General features: G+C 38.9%; 6 protein-coding genes across 8 annotated transcripts; 3 read left to right on the top strand and 3 right to left on the bottom strand.

The window, feature by feature from the left end:
- Nucleotides 1-22: 22 nt before the first annotated feature.
- LOC117653580 (beta-1,4-galactosyltransferase 7) lies at nucleotides 23-1,671 on the bottom strand. The gene is made up of 5 exons (XM_034399366.1): nucleotides 1,339-1,671; nucleotides 1,021-1,238; nucleotides 715-941; nucleotides 482-628; nucleotides 23-391 (listed from the first exon to the last, which is right to left on the bottom strand). The coding sequence occupies exons 1-5, from the start codon at nucleotides 1,466-1,468 to the stop codon at nucleotides 28-30; spliced, it is 1,086 nt and encodes a 361-aa protein (XP_034255257.1). The 5' UTR covers nucleotides 1,469-1,671; the 3' UTR covers nucleotides 23-27.
- A 69-nt stretch (nucleotides 1,672-1,740) lies between these two features.
- LOC117653577 (beclin-1-like protein) lies at nucleotides 1,741-4,124 on the top strand. The gene is made up of 7 exons (XM_034399364.1): nucleotides 1,741-1,991; nucleotides 2,205-2,365; nucleotides 2,461-2,673; nucleotides 2,838-3,025; nucleotides 3,101-3,374; nucleotides 3,469-3,683; nucleotides 3,769-4,124. The coding sequence occupies exons 1-7, from the start codon at nucleotides 1,883-1,885 to the stop codon at nucleotides 3,890-3,892; spliced, it is 1,284 nt and encodes a 427-aa protein (XP_034255255.1). The 5' UTR covers nucleotides 1,741-1,882; the 3' UTR covers nucleotides 3,893-4,124.
- Nucleotides 4,125-4,905: 781 nt separating this feature from the next.
- Nucleotides 4,906-7,443, top strand: LOC117653579 (hydroxysteroid dehydrogenase-like protein 2). Its single transcript, XM_034399365.1, has 9 exons — nucleotides 4,906-5,058; nucleotides 5,283-5,341; nucleotides 5,427-5,590; nucleotides 5,671-5,884; nucleotides 5,969-6,174; nucleotides 6,249-6,446; nucleotides 6,546-6,719; nucleotides 6,795-6,923; nucleotides 7,027-7,443. Exons 2-9 carry the CDS (start codon nucleotides 5,334-5,336, stop codon nucleotides 7,137-7,139), a joined length of 1,206 nt encoding a protein of 401 aa, XP_034255256.1. The 5' UTR covers nucleotides 4,906-5,058; nucleotides 5,283-5,333; the 3' UTR covers nucleotides 7,140-7,443.
- LOC117653576 (interleukin-1 receptor-associated kinase 4-like) lies at nucleotides 7,421-9,857 on the bottom strand. The gene is made up of 10 exons (XM_034399363.1): nucleotides 9,716-9,857; nucleotides 9,431-9,595; nucleotides 9,183-9,352; nucleotides 8,874-9,087; nucleotides 8,566-8,781; nucleotides 8,360-8,474; nucleotides 8,089-8,238; nucleotides 7,879-8,016; nucleotides 7,733-7,798; nucleotides 7,421-7,645 (listed from the first exon to the last, which is right to left on the bottom strand). The coding sequence occupies exons 1-10, from the start codon at nucleotides 9,718-9,720 to the stop codon at nucleotides 7,457-7,459; spliced, it is 1,428 nt and encodes a 475-aa protein (XP_034255254.1). The 5' UTR covers nucleotides 9,721-9,857; the 3' UTR covers nucleotides 7,421-7,456.
- On the top strand, nucleotides 9,787-12,600 carry LOC117653581 (uric acid degradation bifunctional protein TTL). Of its 3 annotated transcripts, XM_034399367.1 has the most exons (8): nucleotides 9,787-9,912; nucleotides 10,014-10,311; nucleotides 10,484-10,626; nucleotides 10,802-11,023; nucleotides 11,187-11,291; nucleotides 11,970-12,100; nucleotides 12,179-12,314; nucleotides 12,398-12,600. In XM_034399367.1, exons 2-8 carry the CDS (start codon nucleotides 10,140-10,142, stop codon nucleotides 12,485-12,487), a joined length of 999 nt encoding a protein of 332 aa, XP_034255258.1. In that variant the 5' UTR covers nucleotides 9,787-9,912; nucleotides 10,014-10,139; the 3' UTR covers nucleotides 12,488-12,600. The 3 variants fall into 3 exon arrangements, with proteins under 3 accessions (XP_034255258.1, XP_034255259.1, XP_034255261.1); XM_034399368.1 differs by lacking the exon at nucleotides 9,787-9,912 and having other exon boundaries at nucleotides 10,107-10,311; nucleotides 10,985-11,023; XM_034399370.1 differs by lacking the exons at nucleotides 9,787-9,912; nucleotides 10,802-11,023 and having other exon boundaries at nucleotides 10,107-10,311.
- On the bottom strand, nucleotides 12,529-17,235 carry LOC117653575 (melanotransferrin). Its single transcript, XM_034399362.1, has 12 exons — nucleotides 17,049-17,235; nucleotides 16,533-16,678; nucleotides 16,318-16,450; nucleotides 16,098-16,240; nucleotides 15,870-15,987; nucleotides 15,600-15,779; nucleotides 15,274-15,437; nucleotides 14,342-15,176; nucleotides 13,977-14,243; nucleotides 13,716-13,859; nucleotides 13,462-13,633; nucleotides 12,529-13,351 (listed from the first exon to the last, which is right to left on the bottom strand). Exons 1-12 carry the CDS (start codon nucleotides 17,113-17,115, stop codon nucleotides 13,120-13,122), a joined length of 2,601 nt encoding a protein of 866 aa, XP_034255253.1. The 5' UTR covers nucleotides 17,116-17,235; the 3' UTR covers nucleotides 12,529-13,119.
- Between the last annotated feature and the right edge of the window lie 336 nt (nucleotides 17,236-17,571).

Genomic DNA, 17,571 nt, shown 5'->3' with positions numbered 1-17,571 from the left:
CAAAATAACTAGAACTGCAAAATTTCACTATTTCCTAGACCTTTTATTGTTATTATTAATACTTTTCACAGTCTTTTTGACATTTGGCACAATAACACTATCAAGTTTGCCTGAGTCTTTCCCTTTTTTAACAGGCACAGGCTCAGCTGATGGTTGTTTTAAGACAGGTTTCTCTGAATCACATAAGCACCATGGAGTGAGCTGTCTGTTACATTTTAGCTTGATATTTAAAATAATTGCAGATGCCCCATCAATATTAATTTCATGTTCATTTTCTATGGAAAACTCCACATTGTGCAAGCCTGTTTCTCTATCCCTTCTTCGTGTAACCTCTTTTTGATTGAAACATTTGGTCATGTCCCTCTTGCGTCTCACACGGTCATGAACATGCCTACAAATTCACCATGAAACAAAACAAAATTAAAAAATTTAGCAATCAAGTTCATTGAGTTATAGAAGTTCATACACAAGAATTACTTACAAAAATGTGTTTTCCGTTCCAGTAGAAATATTGAGAGGCCTTGATACATTAAGACCAGCTTCTTTTAGCCTCACATAAAATTCATCATCTTCAAGACCCCAACCCCAATATTTGTTGCTCATACCATCCACCTTTAAAAATTCCTCCCTAAAAAAGAATTAGAAAAAATAATAGAGCAGGTGCCCTAAATGAAACGGAACAATTAAAAATTGATTGTACACCTGCAAGCGCACCTTTTAATTAATAAAATGCCACCGACAAACGTAGCATAATGATAGCGTGGATGCAGCTCTGGAGACGCAACATGGTAGGGGCCTGGCTTGCTTGGGTACCTATAGGATAGCTCTTGGTTTATAGGCAACAGATCAACATCATGCATAGCCATGTAATCACTGTCTTCTTGAGACTTCAGAAATCCCACATTGATAAGTGATGCTCTATTAAATCGAAAGTTATCTGCCTGTCAAAAACCATATGAATGAGTAAAAACACATGGACATAAATAAACTGTATTTAACAGCATATTTTTAAAATCTTACTTGATTAAGGATGTATATCTTAAAATTGATGTTCTGACGAGACAAAAATTTATTCATGTGGGGAACAAACCTCAGAAGTTCCTCAAATCGGTCTCGGAAAGGCACAAGGACAGCAAGTCTATGAAAACTTTTCCCAAAAGAGTTGAGGCGCTGCCCTGATCCTCTGGTGACTGACTTGGCTGACAACGATTCGTGAGTGTTGTCACATTGACAGCCCTCTAAAAGGCACAGTAATCAAATAAAAGTAATTTCAAATTAGACATTCATAACCTCAACAACCTTTTAGGTACTTCAGAACAAGGTCGGGCTTTGTCTTACCTGAAGATAAGGGAGTAAGAGCTATGAAGCAACAGATTATAAGGCAAGCACAGAGGCACATAACAAAAAATCGAACAGGTCTATTTATCACCCCAAGAAGCAATTTGTTTCTGCTAGAGGATGTCAACATTATTTCTATGTGATCTGAACTTCCAAAACAGAAAATGAGACGACAGTCGGGTGAAGGAGGGCTCTGTTGTTTGTCAAGCGAGACATTATTCAGTCTAAAAACTGTCGTAAACTTGTAAAAATCATTAACAAGTGGCAGCCGCAGCAAGAGCTGCACTGCAGCGGCGAGCCGAACCAAACTTCCCCCTTTACCCCCTCCCCCTCTTTCTTACCGATTAGTTTTTCATAGCTGTACCCACAGTTAGCCTCGCACGTTGCAGCTCGTGCTAAGTTTACTACGTTTGAAGTTATAGAAGTTGTTTGAAGGAAGGCTGCTGTCTGAGTTTAACTTGTTATGATGACGCTTTGTGTTTTGATTCAGCATTTTGTTCCGCAGTAGCGTTTGTTGGAGTTGATTTATCATTTCCTGATCAACATGGACACCAAAATTGCTGTCGATTTTGTCTGTCAAAGATGTCTACAACCTTTAAAACTGGATTCCTCCTTTGGAAGTGTCGGAGAGCATACACTGGCTGAGCTGTCATGTAAGAGTTGCTTTGATTTCCCTCATTTCATCTCAGACGGTTCCCACGAGGAATATTACTTCTATTGCAAATGTCTTTACTTGCCTATGCTCAAACCATTATTTTATTTTTCTGTATTGGCGAGATCATTAGGTTATGATTTAAAGCCACCTTTTTATAATAATTTCTTCGACCTCTTCAACCTTATTTTCATTTGATTATTATCTTTTCCAGTGCCCATACACTCTCATCCTGATGTAGACTTAGAATCAGAAGCAGGCATTCTTGATCGGTTTACACCAGCTTTCCGATTTACTGAGTCAGGAACAGGAGCAAATGGGTTTACTGTTGTCGGCAAAGGAGGAGAATTGAATCAAATAAGCCACAAAGTGAGGGTAAGTTAACTGTTGTAAAATTAAATTCTGTTGTAGCTTGAAAAATTTCATTGTTCACATCTTTTTTTAATAATATTATCTTACTTAAATTCCAGGTGACATCTGAATTACTGGATATGCTTTCATCTAATTCTGATGTTGACCATCCTCTATGTGAAGAGTGCACTGATCAGCTACTTGAACTGTTGGATCAGCAATTGCACCTTACAGAAGATGAATGTAATGACTACAGTCGGTTCTTGGACAGATTGCAGGCTGATGAGGATCCTCCACACAGTCTTGAATCTCTCGAGAAGGAACTCGCAGAGGTAAGATACCAACATTATCTATATTAAATTTATCTCATCTTATCTTAAAGAAACTTATCACTGGTACAGTAACTTAAGACATGACTTAAGAGGGCACTGTTGTAAACAACGATATGCAGAGATTGGATGTGTGAAGAAGCACTTTGTTTTCTTTTTGTCCCAAGTTAAAACTGGAGGAAGAATCTCTTCAAGTTGACCTCTGTCAACTGCAGAAAAAGGAACAAGCAGCCAAAGAAGCTGTTGCCAAACAAGAGAAGGAAAAGGAAAGAATAGCTGCAGAGGAAGAGAGATATTGGAGGGAATACACAAGACATCGCAGGGATCTCCTCTTGGCCGAAGATCAGTATCGAAGGTTTGTTTTTCTCTTTGCCCTATTGTTTGTCTTTGTGCATATCGCTTTACAAACTAACTTGTAACCTGTTCACAGTCTTGAATGCCAATTAAGTTACACTAATAACCAACTCGATAAACTTATCAAGACAAATGTCTTCAATGCAACATTCCATATATGGCATTCTGGTCACTTTGGAACAATAAATTCTTTTCGCCTTGGGAGACTTCCCACAACCCCAGTAGACTGGAGTGAAATCAATGCTGCCTGGGGACAGACAGCTCTTCTTCTTTCGGCCCTCGCACGCAAGATGGACCTAACTTTTGAGAGGTACCGACTGGTGCCATATGGTAACCACTCATATATCGAGGTATGTGAACCAGCTTGGATTTTCCTTGCCAATTTGACACTTAAAATTTCCTCTTCTCATAAGGATAAGTCACAAATTTTCCTCTTTGTAACAGGATATTGCTGAACAAAGGGAGCTGCCCCTCTATGGATCTGGTGGTTTCCGCTTCCTATGGGATACTAAATTTGACTCAGCAATGGTGGCTTTCCTAGACTGTTTGCAGCAGTTCAAAGAAGCTGTTGAGCTGGGTGATTCCGGTTTTAGTCTACCATATCGTATGGAAAGAGGACGTATTGAGGACTCAACTACTGGAAATTCATTTTCTATTAGGTAAGTAATAATAGAGTCATCTTCTCATTTTGTAGTTACCTGGTTGTGTTAATATGTTTTAAATTTACTTTTTCTAAATTTTTAGGATACAGTTGAACTCTGAAGAGCAATGGACTAAGGCACTTAAATATGTTTTGACAAATCTCAAATGGGGTCTTGCATGGGTTTCATCACAGTTTGCCAAAGATCGTGACAATGTTGCTTGTTAAATAATAAGTTTAGGGAATCATCTATATATATTTTCTAATTTTGTTCCTTCCTTGAAACTGTCTAGATGCATATTTATATGTTCACATCCAGTTAATGTGCATTTTACAAGTTATTGTTGTAAATGCTTTATTGTTAATTTGTTATTGTATGACACTCCAAATCATTAATGTGATCCTTCAAAAGTGATATTAAGTCTCTGAGTTGTAAATATAGTTTCTATTGTTAAAATTCCTCTACATCCATTCCTTTATTGATTAAGATCAAGATAAAAATACAAGAAAAGAAGACCCTAGCATGTGCCTCATTTGAACATTTCAGCAAAAAAGGAAAAAAAAAACCTCTGCTGGATGCCACGCCACAGCTCAGGGCAAGGTCAAGCTTGGCTTTAGTTGTCGATCGAGAAAGGGAATCGTGCATCAGGTTGTAACTTCAATGTAGAGGCTTGACTCAGGCAGAGAAGCGGGAGCATTCTTTGTGTCGTTTGATATCAAATTCAATGTCTTATCACAAGCTCTTGGTCTGCGGCACTCTCTAAACTAATAGTGCAACAGTATGTGTTATGCATTACATTCACTCACACTCAAGTCCGATTTCTGGCAGCCGAGGACTCGTAAAAAGTGACGCCGCGACCACGGCACAATCTGGGTCCCGCCTCCACAACGTGACCTGCGACCATGGAGACAAGCTTGTCTGCTGCGACACGACACCCGTTCCGTGCAACGGCCTACACTACACATTCCTTCTCGGACTGTCCCCGAACGGTGCATGTTGTCAGAGCCCGTGCCTCCGCGAGCTTCCAAGCCTAGGCCTCTGGCCCTGCCAGACACCATGCAGACACTAAGCCTCGCACTGTTTGCGAGTAATAGCTCAAGCTTCGGTTCGCTTGACCTTAAAAAAATAAAAAGGAATTTGGCGGATTCCCTTTGAAGCGGCGGGCAGTCGAAATTCCCGCTCGACTGCCGTGCCTCAAGGGATGGATGAGAAATTTAGCACGACACCTTAAAGCACTAGAGTCCTATAAGCCCCCATCGGTGAAAGAGGGTGGGGGAGTATAGAACTTTAGAAGTACGTATTTACACACGCACACAACTGAAGTGTGCAGTAGGTTAATCGGTTATCTGTTGCTGTCACCTAGTCCTAAGTCCGACGCGTCCGATTATAAACGGTAATAGATGCTATATCTGTACTGGGCAACTAATTCATATGCTATGGCGCTTCTCGCTTTATGGTGAAAATTGACAAATTGACAACCTATGCGTGACGTGACATGTCAACCTTCGACCCGCGCCGGTGTTTTTGTCTGTTCTTGCCGACCGAGGATCAAAGTTCACTTGTGATACTGCTTTCCGCACCGGGCATACCTAGCTTAATAAATTCTCTTGTCATCAGGCCCGACCGTCTGTTTCTGACTCGTGAGTGCGTACGTGAATTGCCACAAGGATGATGGGGTAATTTATTGAAAAGTTTTGTATGAGTCTAAATGATTAATCCTGTACTGGGTATTTGTCATTCTCATTTAACTTCTGTCTGCAGGAAATTAGCAGGTCGCACTGTGTTCATAACAGGAGCCAGTCGAGGTATTGGGAAAGCCATAGCTCTGCGTGCTGCCCAAGACGGGGCAAATGTTGTGATTGCTGCTAAAACTGCCGAGCCACATCCCAAGCTCCCTGGAACTATTTATACAGCTGCCAAGGAAGGCAAGTGTATTTGTTACACTCCATTGCCTTTCTGCTCTTCAAATCATTCAATTCTAAAGTAAAGGAATTCTGTTTTGCAGTTGAAGCTGCTGGTGGGAAATGCCTTCCGTGTATAGTTGATGTGAGGGAGGAAAAGCAGGTAGCTGCAGCTGTTGAGGCTGCTGTGAAGACTTTTGGAGGCATTGATATACTTGTAAACAATGCCAGTGCTATATCCCTTACGGGCACTTTGGAGACGGAAATGAAAAGATATGATCTTATGCAGAATATTAACACACGAGGAACCTTTTTGGTGTAAGTGGTGATGTAGTTCAATGAATTTATGAATCAAATTTGTACCAAACACTTCTTTAATAATTTTTTTAAACTTTATTTAAGGTCCAAGATTTGCTTACCTTACTTAAAAAAGAGCTCAAATCCTCACATTCTGAATCTTAGTCCTCCCCTGAACATGTCAAAATTCTGGTTCAAAAACCATGTTGCCTATACTATGGCGAAGTATGGCATGTCTATGTGTGTCCTTGGAATGGCAGAAGAATTTGCTGCTGATGGCATTGCTGTTAATGCCCTGTGGCCTAGAACTGGTAAGTAGTATTAGTTGCTACAGCAGCATAAAAAGGGTTTCTTCATTAACTTATATGCTCTCGTCCTTTTTTAGCGATACACACAGCAGCAATTGAAATGCTAACAGGACCAGACTCAGCTCGAGTCTCTCGTAAGCCTGAAATCATGTCTGATGCTGCTTATTACATCTTGACCAAACCGTCTAGGTCATGCTCTGGCAATTTTTTCATTGATGATGAGGTCTTAAAGGCTGAAGGCATAACTGATCTGACAAAGTATGCCTGTGATCCAAGTAAGTGGCTACCACTTCATTGCGAATGAATAATATTAAGATGGGTGGTTCATTTGCCTCAAAAACTTTTTGTACTTTTGTAATTTATTTTTTTCCTAGGCTATGCCGATAAGTTGATGCCTGACTTCTTCCTTGATGATGAAATAACTCCAAATGCACCTGTTGCGAAAGGAGGAGCATCTAGCATTGCAAATATTTTTGTCAATATTCAAAAGCAAATTAGTCCTGACCTAGTTAAAAAGGTGCAAGGTGTATACCTGTTTCAAGTCACAGGTAAGGAATTATTCATGGGCTAGTTTTAAGGACTTTCATCACTTATCTCTAACTGATGACCTTTTTTGCATTTAGGAGCCGAAGAAGGGCTGTGGCATCTCGACCTCAAGAATGGAAATGGATCAACAGGGAAAGGTAAACCCGAGGCAACACCTGACTGCACACTATCAATGGACTCAAAGAATTTCTTTGATATGTTTTCAGGTATGTTTTATATTTGTCTTATAGGTAGTCAATTCCTGGTTTTAATGGTTTTTGATTTTGCATGCTGTTAAATGCTAACCATTTGTTAAAAACATGTTTACAGGAAAATTGAAACCATCAGCTGCTTTTATGACAGGAAAGCTGAAAATAACCGGCAATTTGCAAACTGCAATGAAATTAGAAAAGCTTATGAGCTCCTTAAAATCAAAAATGTAAATGGTCAAGATCCCAATTTTTGTGTGTTGAAATTGAGTTATTCTCAAAAGTGTGGATATGCGATTAATCTACCGGTATCAGTATTTTTCACAAATATTTTTTTCACCGGGAAATGTATTTACAATGTATGAAAGTATACCATATCTTCAATATGTTTGTGCATAAGGTAGATAAAATGAACTCTTTATAACATCCTAATATTTTCGAGATCAGAGAAACTATTTTAACCGCCTGGTAAAGAGTTTTATTTTATAAGTTTTATACTTTATTACAAATTTTTCAAATATAAATTTATACATGTTAATATGTGTTTCAGTCTATGCCATTGCTTCCAATCTCTCTACAACAGTAGACATGGTAGGTCGACTGCTCTTTTCTTCTTCCAAACAATCCCGAGCGAGGGAAAAGAGCAGGTCTGATAAAACAGTACCGTTAGTTGATAGCCAGTTTCCTGCCTTGTTGTCCACTAATGATTCAATAGACTGTTCGCCAAGCACATGAGTAACCTGAAATGAGTAATAATTAGTTGAGATTGTCCAAAACTTGACTATGACCAAGGTAACACTGCTCATAATTACAAATTGAAAACTTGCCAAGTCTAATCCATCAGAATCGGAGGAAATATATGGGGATAAGCCCGTAATCAGTTCCAATAAAACCTGTTCAAGACAAATTACTTTATCAGTATACATGTAACATTGCCTATGCATGCCATTAAGAAATGCCTTAGTACACTTACCACACCAATGCTGAAAACATCACTTTCAATCGGCACTTCTCCTCTAAAAACTTCGGGGGCCATATATACATCTGTTCCCAAAATTTCATCTGATGCAAATGCCATTTCAGCCGAGCGTGCTAATCCAAAATCTCCCAACTACAGGATTTCTTTCTGTTAATACCATTAATTGGCTTAATAATATGATACAATGCAAGATTTTTTACTTACTTTGGGGACAAGATCCTTGTCCAGCAAAATATTTTCACTCTTCACATCTCTATGAACCAAACCAAAAGAGTGTAGGTGTTTGAGACCTTTGGATGTGCCTAGAGCAATTTTGATTCTTATAGGGTACAACAAAGGATGCTGCCACCGTCCCTGAAAATAGAAAACCATAAAAACTAGTAAAACAAAAGATGGCTCCGGGACCTTGATTGTATGTAATGCCAATGCTACAATGATGAAAAGATTGAGGTTGTTATTCCAGCTTCCGACATACCCTGCATGAGAGTCTCTCATGAAGATTTCCTTGGCTCATATATTCGTAGACCAAGCATTTGTTTGGACCATCTTCAGAAAACCCTATCAGGCGCAGTAAATTTGGGTGCTCCACACTAAACGTTTTTAGAAAAATTTCAAGATTGTTAGCACTTACTTTCCAATTATAAAATACTAGAAAGAAAAAACTTAAATATAGCTACTGACCTGAACATCGTTTTAACTTCCCTATGAAACATTTTGTCAGGATTATCCTTTTCTAAACATTTAACAGCTGTAAATTCATTTTCCCGAATAGCTAGATGTACAGAACCAAAAGCACCTTTGCCCAACAATCGTCCACTATTTTCACCAACAGGATCACTATTAAAGTTATTGGTGATTGCTTTTAGCTCGATGTAGGGAATGTGTCGTGGGTAATGTCTGGAAATTAAAAAAGCATTTTATCATCTTAATTGCAAACAAAAAATGTATTATCTGAGATCATTTTTGTTTCTAAATTTAAAGCAGCTTACACATTTATGGGTAAAGTTTCCAGTTGTTGATACGTCCGAGTGGATTCAACAGCTGAGCTAATTTCATTGGATTCAATTCTAGCAGGAGTCACAACGGGAACTAATGATTCCACTTCCTGTGGTAATAGAGCTGCAGGACTTTGACGAAACTCAGAAGAATCTGAAAGGAAAACTTCAGCTGCAGGTCCACTCTCAGGCCTCCTTGGACGAGGTTCTGTAAGTCCAACACATGTTTAATACATAATTAGTAATGAGGTCAACATTATCGTCTAGACCAATGAAAAGGCAATAGTTTAACTTTGCCCATGCCTTTTAAAAGTTCCACAGCAACAAAGTCAGCTGCTTTATATAGTTCCAGATCCGTCAAAAGGTTGAGAAGGTCAGCAAGAGTAGGTCGTCTTCTTCCGCTGCATCCCCACTCCTCCAAAAAAATTTCAGCACAACTACGATTCTGCCTGCCTCCTGCTTCCTCCACCATCCTTCAGTTCATTAGAAATAAAAGAAAGCAAATAAACAAAATTTATGATAAAATTCAAGGCTGCAATCAAATGTCATACTTAATGTGCTTTGTTGTATATTTGTAAGGGCAGGGGAGGGTTTCGGTAGGAGCTCTTTGCACTCGACCCATCACCCGTTTCCATGTCGATCCATCTTCAAGTTGAAGAGCAAGATTGTAGTGATCTACATAGGGTAGCTTTCGTACCTCAGTATCCCTATTAAACCTGGAATTAATTAAAAATGTAAGAAGGAAAAGAGACGTAAGAGTGGCTAAGATTAAATTTTGAGTTACCAAGCCCATAACCCCATTTTCATAATACATAATTACGATGAAAAAAACTTACACCATAATGGCCAACAACGGCGAAAAGGGATATGCACAAAATAAAATTGGGAAACGATTAAAGCAACGTAAAATTACAGGTGCAGTAGTGCAGTGCAGCAGGACAGCTGTTGATGTTGTTGTTGTGATAGCTCAGTTATGAAAAATTCTCCTATCCTTTCTTGCATGCAAATTTCAACGAACGAATGACAACAAATAGTGTGTATTCGAGGTTTTAATGCCTAACATAAGCAGTTTCGCTACGTTTAAGAAATTTACGTGAGGAAGTAAAGCCTTTACGGTTTCTAATTCGTCTCCAGAACGAGCAGCTCCAGAATTCTTATTTTTGCTGCGCCAATGCCGGCTTTGGTGGCTAGAGGAGGAAGTTTTGAGGTTAACGGCTCTGTTTTGTAAACTAAATATACCGAAAAGAAAAGCTTTCAAATATGGAGGAAATCAATGAAATAGCGAATGACGTGATGGAGGAGGCCAATGCCGACGAAAGCGAAAGCCAGCATTCAACTGATGATTACGATGAGTTGGAAAAATCTTCCTGTCAGGGGAAGTATCATAAACAGTCCTACAGAAAGGCTTGGGAAAGTTTGCCTGACTTCAAAGGTAAGGGAACTTCTACTTCACTGGCTTTAATTTCCTTATAAATAGAAGAAAATTGTGATATTTCTCTGCATGTTCCTGCTTCTGCAATGACATTATTGAGACGAATTACTGGAGTTTTAGGCATAATATGCTCGCATCGTTCTTTACACTGTCATGTCTAATGTTGTTGCAGGTTGGCTTCAAGGTGTGGTTGGTCAGAAAAACCGAGCATTTTGCTCATACTGTCAAGTGACATTATTTGCCCATCGACTCAGTCTCCTTAAACATACCTGTACAATAAAACATCAGAGAGCCTCTCAGAAAGCTTTGTTGAAAGTAAGTACCTTTGTAAGGTATAAGCCAAAAATAGGTGTTCGAAACGATGTGGGTTCAACTTTGAGTTTTCATATTCAATGTTGAATGGACATCGTTTCAAAAGCCTTATTCTGTCCAGGTGTATATTTGTTTCTTCTGATTGAATTTTTTAAAACATTTATCATTATTATTAAAGAGGAATGGATTAATGAATGACAATGCCGAAGTCTCCATTGTCCCCTGCACTTCTCAATCGACCATGCAGCACATTTCTCCCGACAAACTTAATATTCGTCCTGCCAAAATCCAGCCAAATATCTCTGGTAACATGACAGTTACAATTATTCAGCATGAATCTGATGATCATTTGGGATTGCAGCTTGCACAAAATATGTCTGAGTCAGACAACGGTGCATTGGTGAGTAATTGCAACATCCTTTCTCTCGAGCCAGAATGAAACAACTTTGAAACCAAAGTCATGCTGTGCATCAGTGTTGCATCTTTCAGCACTCACATTATGCTATTGTAAGCCGCACACAGATGATGAATGATGTTAATTAATTTGACTGACTGTATTGCAGATAACGGATGACGATGACCTTGGCTTGAATACAGTCTCTTCTGTAGGTCTTGAAGTGGAAGAAGTAATGGAGGGTCAAATAGATGCCTCTCCCTCAAAGTCAATGGTAGGAATTTCTTTTTTACTTTTTTATGTGATAACAATCACCCCCTGAGAACAGAGCTCAATAGATCTGAGAAGGTTTACAAAGTGGTGGTCATAGTATGTGTACTAAAATACACATTTAAAAAAAAATTGAGGTTTTAGAATTCTTTTATATAACAGCTATAAATTAGTTTGGATAACCAGAAAGGGATGAGAGGGCAAGCAGAGGCAGAGGTTGTCAGGATAAGATATATCTCATTGACCTTCAACCTTTTGATCAGGCAATAGTATGGTTGATTTATCTGATTGAATGTGTAGTGCTGCCAATAGATTACAGTGTCTTGTTCAACATGAAATCTGTTGCCCGTATTGAGGTTATTCAACGACACGTAACATCTGCCTCTTCCAATAAGGTTTGCTTCAGTTGATAAATCAGTTTAGATCCTATAATGGCCAATGATGCAAGTTCCTGACCCTTAAGGTTACTGTTTGTTGGGGCTGTGGCAAGTTAAACTACCTCTTTACTTTTTCACCAAGTTTTATCTGTTTTTTGGTAGATGATTAATTTTGTGATTGAGACTGTGCCTTTGGTTCTCTTTCCTCAGCTGTTTTCTTTTTTCCTGACTTTTAGAGGGACTTTTACTTTTAGAAGTGTTTGGTTCAAATATTCCTTAACCATGGCTATATTTTCGATCCTCAGAACATGGCTCATTCTTCAGCCTTTCCTTTGTCAACACATGTTTTGGATACTTCGAAAGGTCAACCAGTAGCTCAACTGCCAGTAAGCCTCTACAGGCTCATTGATAGCCGATGGACCCTTATTAATGAAAGGTAGGCAGAACCATGATCTTCTTATAGGCTCCAGTGATTGTAGGATTTTCTAAAATCACTGTCTTTTCTTACTTGCAGCGTTACAAATCAAGATGGACGGTGCAGTAGCCTCATACAGAAGCAAGAATTTGTAGCTGGACGTTACAAACTGCATTTTGACACTGATCGCTACTTTGAGTTAGAACGCAAAGAAACTCTGTACCCATTTGTTGAGGTAGGTGCTAAAAGTAGTCTTAATTGAGTTGTAGATTGCTGATGAAGTCATCAGTTAACAATTGAATTTACTTTCCCTTTCAGATAGCATTTGATGTTCATGCTCCACTTGATCATTATCACATTCCTCTCCTACTTTCTGCCTTTGGATATTCAACTTACAGAGGTAGTTAAACTTTTGCCTATAAAGTAACTTGTAATAAAAACAAAGTATGTATCTGCAACAGATGAAGTCACAATGTTGTATTTGTAAAAAATATGTGGAATAAAAATCTAGTACGTCACAAGGACAATTTTTACAATAATAAATGTAAATAAATGAAACAGATCAAATTGAAAGACAGTACAAAATATGGAATGCAAGATGATGTCGGTTATAAAACTAGGGAGGACGGAATGAATGTATATTCCTATGACACTACAATTATTGAAAAATTAATATAAAAACAAGTTCATGCGGATTCATAAATCCCACATTCCTTTAAAACACTAAGTATGGACGGCGAACACACAATGGACGGATTAAGTGCGTTTTCATTATAAAACTAAAACTACAATAGTAGTTCGGTAAAAAGAACCTATTTTACAAATAAATTCAGTTCTGATTTAAAAATTATAAACAAAAAAGAGAACAATTCAGGTAATAAGTCATTAAGTAAGGCACTAGATTCAGAGAATGGAATTTGGACTGTTCTATTTCAGAGGACAGAATGTGCCCCTCTGCAACATAAATCATTCCTGATTCATTTAACTCTAAGACTACAATTTATTTGAGATTCATTTCTTTATGTGTATGAAAGGACCTGTTATGAGTGACTAATTAATAAAGCGATTGTTGTACTGATAACAATAGCAAATGCGCCTGTGGTCAAACTTGATGCTCCCGCATGGCAATCAACAATACGACGTGCTCGTAAGAAATCCTTGCCAAGGTACTTAGCATAATGTTGCTGAGTATAATTTAGAACATAAAGTTGCTGGGTGGCATCTTGGAAGATGAGGTCGGAGTATGGTGGTTGAGAGTAGAACAAGCTAAAGCTGGAGAGGAAATTGAGGAACGTGTTAATATAAATGCCAAAATCAAGCATAAAATAAACATAACAAGTGTGAAGAAAAGGAACTTTAAAAAACAAGGGATTTCCATTTACCTGAATTCATCTGTATCTCTTCGACCATAAAACTGTTGGGCATAGATAAATAAGTTGATGTACGCACTTATTTCTGTTTCATTGTAACCCTCACCACCACGAGTTACAATGGCATTAGCTTTAGCTTTCCCTAGGTTACAGTTCTTGTAATCTTGAGGGTTCATGCGACGGCCTGCAATGTGAAAATCATAGTACAGAATGTTGCCACAAGGCAGACAATCCAATTAACTGACATCTTAATAGATGTAACTAACCATCGGGACACAAGAGTTCAAAATCGCCACTTAAAGCATTACGTGCCCACCACTCATCTCTTTTCCCATCACTAACTTCTGCAATTGTTGTATGTTTCACAAAAGCAACATCTCCACCTCCCTCAACTAAACACCTAAGAGCACCTGGATTTAAAAAAAAAAAAAAAAAAAAGAATTGATGAAAAAGAGTTTTTTAAATCTGATAATAAAAAGATTATGTTATGCCATTGCACAACATCAGAGTTTGATTATTTCACTTACCTGTAAAGCCATAGAAGTCTTCAGAAGCATCTCGCCTGCAGTAACTGGAACTCGTTCCATGACAGAGATCACACATATTATCATATGGCACCCCAGTGTTATATTCGCTTGATAAGGCTCCAGGAATACAACTCTTCCCAAAATACTCCGCTGCAGTTCGTACAGAGTCACAACCATAGCTTCTGATCCATCCATTGGACATGAGGTAGGCCATTGGAATAACCCAACCAGCAGCTGTGCTCATACCAGTGTGACATGTGTATTTGCCTTATAGGGGGAAAAAAATTGATTATATATGCCATGCCATTAATTCGCCATTCTAATTCAAACAATTATGCAAACACAATTTTAAAAAGAAGGCTCACCTTTCAAAAAGGTCAACTCAGTAGTAGGGTCTTGCTCTTTAGCAACAGCAACAACATAGTACTCTGGCTGTCCTAAGTTGTAGACCTCAGAAATGAATGGGACAAGGTCATACCGAACCCCACCAGTATACACATCACTGGCATCCAGAACAGCAACATCAGCCTTGCCAGCTCGGATCTGTTCCATGCAATCAATGTGACTGTGGCCTTTGGTGCATACCATTTCAGGTTTCAAAAGCTGGGCCTTAAGAGCAGTTCTCATTTTAACACATTTGTCCATTTCAGGCTTAGAAGTCACACACAAAGTCATACGGTTCACAGGACATTGGCGGACACCCAGAATTTGCTTCAAGGCAGGACCAAGGTAAGATTCATAATTCTGGAAGGTTTCGTCAAGAGCTATAAGGTCTTCAACATTGTCATTAAGGAGGAGGTTCCGATGAAGACCATAACGAGGAGCCGAATGGAAAAGATCAAATTCTTCATGCCGGGCAGGTGGACGGTATTCATCATTACTAGGGCCAGTATAAAATTGGTCTTGTGGATCATAGCTAGTCTGGCGAGGAGGCAGGGCAGGGATCTGCCTTTTTTCTTTTGGTTTGTCTGTGTCCCTAGCCTGACGCTTAATAGGGCGGCGAGGGTCATAGTTGCCAGGAGGAGGTTGGTTGTATGGGCGGTAAGGATCAGGAAGAGGTGGTGGTCCTCCGGACTGATTAAAGTTGTTATTATAGAATGGGTCATTGTTGAACTGATCACGGTTGGCTGGGTTGCTGAATGGATCTTGTGGATTAAATGGTCCTGTTGAGTTTCTTCTTCCATACAGCTGCACAACTCTCTGAAAACAAATTCAACCAGACATGACGTTTATAGTTACAATAAGACTTTATCACACATCAGTGACTTTTTATCCAAAAGGTCTTTGAAATAAATACCATGAGAAAGTTTTGATAAGTTCTTCTGGTCTCTACAGTCTTTGCACTTGTTGTTACAATAGCATGTGACTGAACAGGACCCCAGTTGCAAGAACGATAGTCATCAATTGCTCTCCTAGTTCCATCCATGCACAACAGTTCAAAATTGTCCTTCTTCACACCACCTGGGGAAAATGAGAAAAAATAAAATTGAAATTTAAAATGACCAAGCAGAAAGAATATCACCGGTTAAAAAGAAGGCTGACTGAAATGTATGATAATAAAGATGTAGGTATTCTATTTTGCTTTCAGGTTTAAAATCCATTCATTCACCTAACTATACTTACTAAAGTCAAATGACGTTGATGTCATTTCTGCTACAGTTGTGTGCTTTAGGAAAGCAATATCACCCTTTTCCACTAAGCATCTGAATGCCCCTTCAAATCCAGCATAAGGATCTGCATTTGTGCATTTACCGCCAGGTACCTTGCCAGTACAAAGCTCACAAAGTCGGTCAGAGTTGTCTCCTGCAAACAATAGAGGCAGCAGAAGTTTACAAACCTGCGAGTGGGAGAATATAAATGAATTTATCACAGAAGTAAAAATGGGATACAAACCAATAGGGTTGTACTTGTCAATGAGAGAATTAACAGCACAGCTAGGTCCAAAGAAGTTGATAGTTGATTTCACATGGTTATTACAGTCAATGACTTGCATGCCTCCAAACTGCATCATCTGCAGGGAAAGCAATAAAAAGATCAAAAGAATGAAACTAAAAATAAAGCAAAAAGGAGAATCCCTATAATTATAAAAGTTCTCTCTAAAATTCAAAATCAATAACTTACATTGTAAACAGGTAAAACCCAGCCAGCCTGTGTGCCTACTCCAGCAAAGCAAGCACTTTTTCCTCTCAGATGAGATATGTGGCTGACATCAAGAAGTGTGCCTCGTTTTACAACAGCAACAGCATAATAGAACTTTTGCCCTCCTAAAAATAAATTTTTAATAAGGAAACAAACAAATAAAAACGGCAAACAACGAGTTCTTCAAAAATCATCTCCATACCTATGAGTCGTTCCTGCATTATGGGCACCAAACTGTGATATCGTCCACCAACAAAAACTTCACCTGCATCTACCAATGTGATGTGTGCCTTTTCTTCATCCAATAAAGTCATGCAATCATCTTTGTTAAATGCCTGAAAATCAAGAAGATATAGAAAAGAATGACAGGATTTTGTCATATAATTAAAAACTTGTTAATGAAATTATAGGGTTTACCTGCTTGCATTGCACTTGCAGGAAGTCGTCTCGAAAATCTCTGTAGTCTCTTTCAACAACCATAGAAAGGTGTTGGCACTTCCTCTGTTCTTCTTTGCTCGTAGTACACCATGATATAACATTTTCTCGTTCAACGTAATTTGTGACTGAAACCAAAGGCACCGAAACATTAACAAAATTGAAGAATTGATTAAGATGTTAATGATTTAACAAGATTTCAGATGAACCATTCAAAATAAGGAAAATCATGGTTGAAACAAAAAATAATTTGAACATAAACAGGTGTAAACATAACCAAAGTTGTTTGTCAACAGGTGTCTTAAAAAGCGAAACAATGAACCAATTGTAATTTAAAACTTCACACGGTTAACAAAGAGACGCCGATATTCACGAAATAAAATGTAAATTAGAGAGCTGGCCTTAAATGTTGAAAAACGAGTGAGACAAGTAATGGCCCAGCCCATTCCTCTCGGACACAACCAGACTAAATTCGAAGACCTAGGGTATGTTACTTACAGGATATGCTTGATGCTATTCCTCCCAGGAAAATCAAGCACAACAGATTTCTAGGAAGTGAAGTCATCTTTGTGTACAAAGTTTGAAATATGCTATAGACACAAATACCATGACCGACAGCCGCCGCCCATCCCAACTCCCAACACTGCCCTGCCCAACACAACACAACGACGCGACGCGCACACACTTACACACACACACACACTCACACATGCTCACACAGTCCTGTCCCTGTGCCTTCTAGATCGCTTAACTCGCGTAGTACGTGATGCGTCATCAAGGGGGCAGTTCCTAGCGGCGCGAACTTTCGGCGGGTACTTTCAAAATGTTGATATTTTTCGACTGTGGGGTTGGTGTGGTGTGATGTCAGGTCCACACCCTCATGAGTTGTATTTGAGATTCTGTCTAGGATAGACGGTCTAAGGAGCAAGTTATACTGACAATGTCTATTTTAGAACTCACACACATCTCGGAGACCATACTGGCTTGTGCAGGTGAAGGGTGGTGCTCAGAGTGATTTCTT

The sequence above is a fragment of the Thrips palmi genome, unplaced genomic scaffold (genome assembly GCF_012932325.1).
Source record: "Thrips palmi isolate BJ-2018 unplaced genomic scaffold, TpBJ-2018v1 HiC_scaffold_8, whole genome shotgun sequence".
NCBI lineage: Eukaryota > Metazoa > Arthropoda > Insecta > Thysanoptera > Thripidae > Thrips > Thrips palmi.
The sequence above is the reverse complement of the archived record's forward strand: the minus strand, read 5'-3'. Positions and strand labels throughout refer to the sequence as shown.

What these genes read in the sequence shown, in the direction of transcription:
- LOC117653580 (XM_034399366.1), bottom strand. Translation starts at nt 1,468, where the DNA reads ATGTTGACATCCTCTAGCAGAAACAAATTGCTTCTTGGGGTGATAAAT. An exon ending in TCTTACTCCCTTATCTTCAG is followed by an intron (nt 1,239 to 1,338) that starts GTAAGACAAAGC and finishes TGTGCCTTTTAG; the next exon opens with AGGGCTGTCAATGTGACAAC. An exon ending in AGATATACATCCTTAATCAA is followed by an intron (nt 942 to 1,020) that starts GTAAGATTTTAA and finishes GGTTTTTGACAG; the next exon opens with GCAGATAACTTTCGATTTAA.
- LOC117653577 (XM_034399364.1), top strand. Translation starts at nt 1,883, where the DNA reads ATGGACACCAAAATTGCTGTCGATTTTGTCTGTCAAAGATGTCTACAA. An exon ending in TACACTGGCTGAGCTGTCAT is followed by an intron (nt 1,992 to 2,204) that starts GTAAGAGTTGCT and finishes TATCTTTTCCAG; the next exon opens with TGCCCATACACTCTCATCCT. An exon ending in TCGAGAAGGAACTCGCAGAG is followed by an intron (nt 2,674 to 2,837) that starts GTAAGATACCAA and finishes TTTTGTCCCAAG; the next exon opens with TTAAAACTGGAGGAAGAATC.
- LOC117653579 (XM_034399365.1), top strand. An exon ending in AAAGTATGCCTGTGATCCAA is followed by an intron (nt 6,447 to 6,545) that starts GTAAGTGGCTAC and finishes TTTTTTTCCTAG; the next exon opens with GCTATGCCGATAAGTTGATG. An exon ending in ATACCTGTTTCAAGTCACAG is followed by an intron (nt 6,720 to 6,794) that starts GTAAGGAATTAT and finishes TTTTGCATTTAG; the next exon opens with GAGCCGAAGAAGGGCTGTGG.
- LOC117653576 (XM_034399363.1), bottom strand. An exon ending in GAAACTTTACCCATAAATGT is followed by an intron (nt 8,782 to 8,873) that starts GTAAGCTGCTTT and finishes TTTAATTTCCAG; the next exon opens with ACATTACCCACGACACATTC. An exon ending in ATGTTTTCAGCATTGGTGTG is followed by an intron (nt 7,799 to 7,878) that starts GTAAGTGTACTA and finishes TGTCTTGAACAG; the next exon opens with GTTTTATTGGAACTGATTAC.
- LOC117653581 (XM_034399367.1), top strand. Translation starts at nt 10,140, where the DNA reads ATGGAGGAAATCAATGAAATAGCGAATGACGTGATGGAGGAGGCCAAT. An exon ending in AGTCAGACAACGGTGCATTG is followed by an intron (nt 11,024 to 11,186) that starts GTGAGTAATTGC and finishes ACTGTATTGCAG; the next exon opens with ATAACGGATGACGATGACCT. An exon ending in CCTCTCCCTCAAAGTCAATG is followed by an intron (nt 11,292 to 11,969) that starts GTAGGAATTTCT and finishes TTCGATCCTCAG; the next exon opens with AACATGGCTCATTCTTCAGC.
- LOC117653575 (XM_034399362.1), bottom strand. Translation starts at nt 17,115, where the DNA reads ATGACTTCACTTCCTAGAAATCTGTTGTGCTTGATTTTCCTGGGAGGA. An exon ending in TGCAAGTGCAATGCAAGCAG is followed by an intron (nt 16,451 to 16,532) that starts GTAAACCCTATA and finishes CTTGATTTTCAG; the next exon opens with GCATTTAACAAAGATGATTG. An exon ending in AATGCAGGAACGACTCATAG is followed by an intron (nt 16,241 to 16,317) that starts GTATGGAGATGA and finishes ATTTATTTTTAG; the next exon opens with GAGGGCAAAAGTTCTATTAT.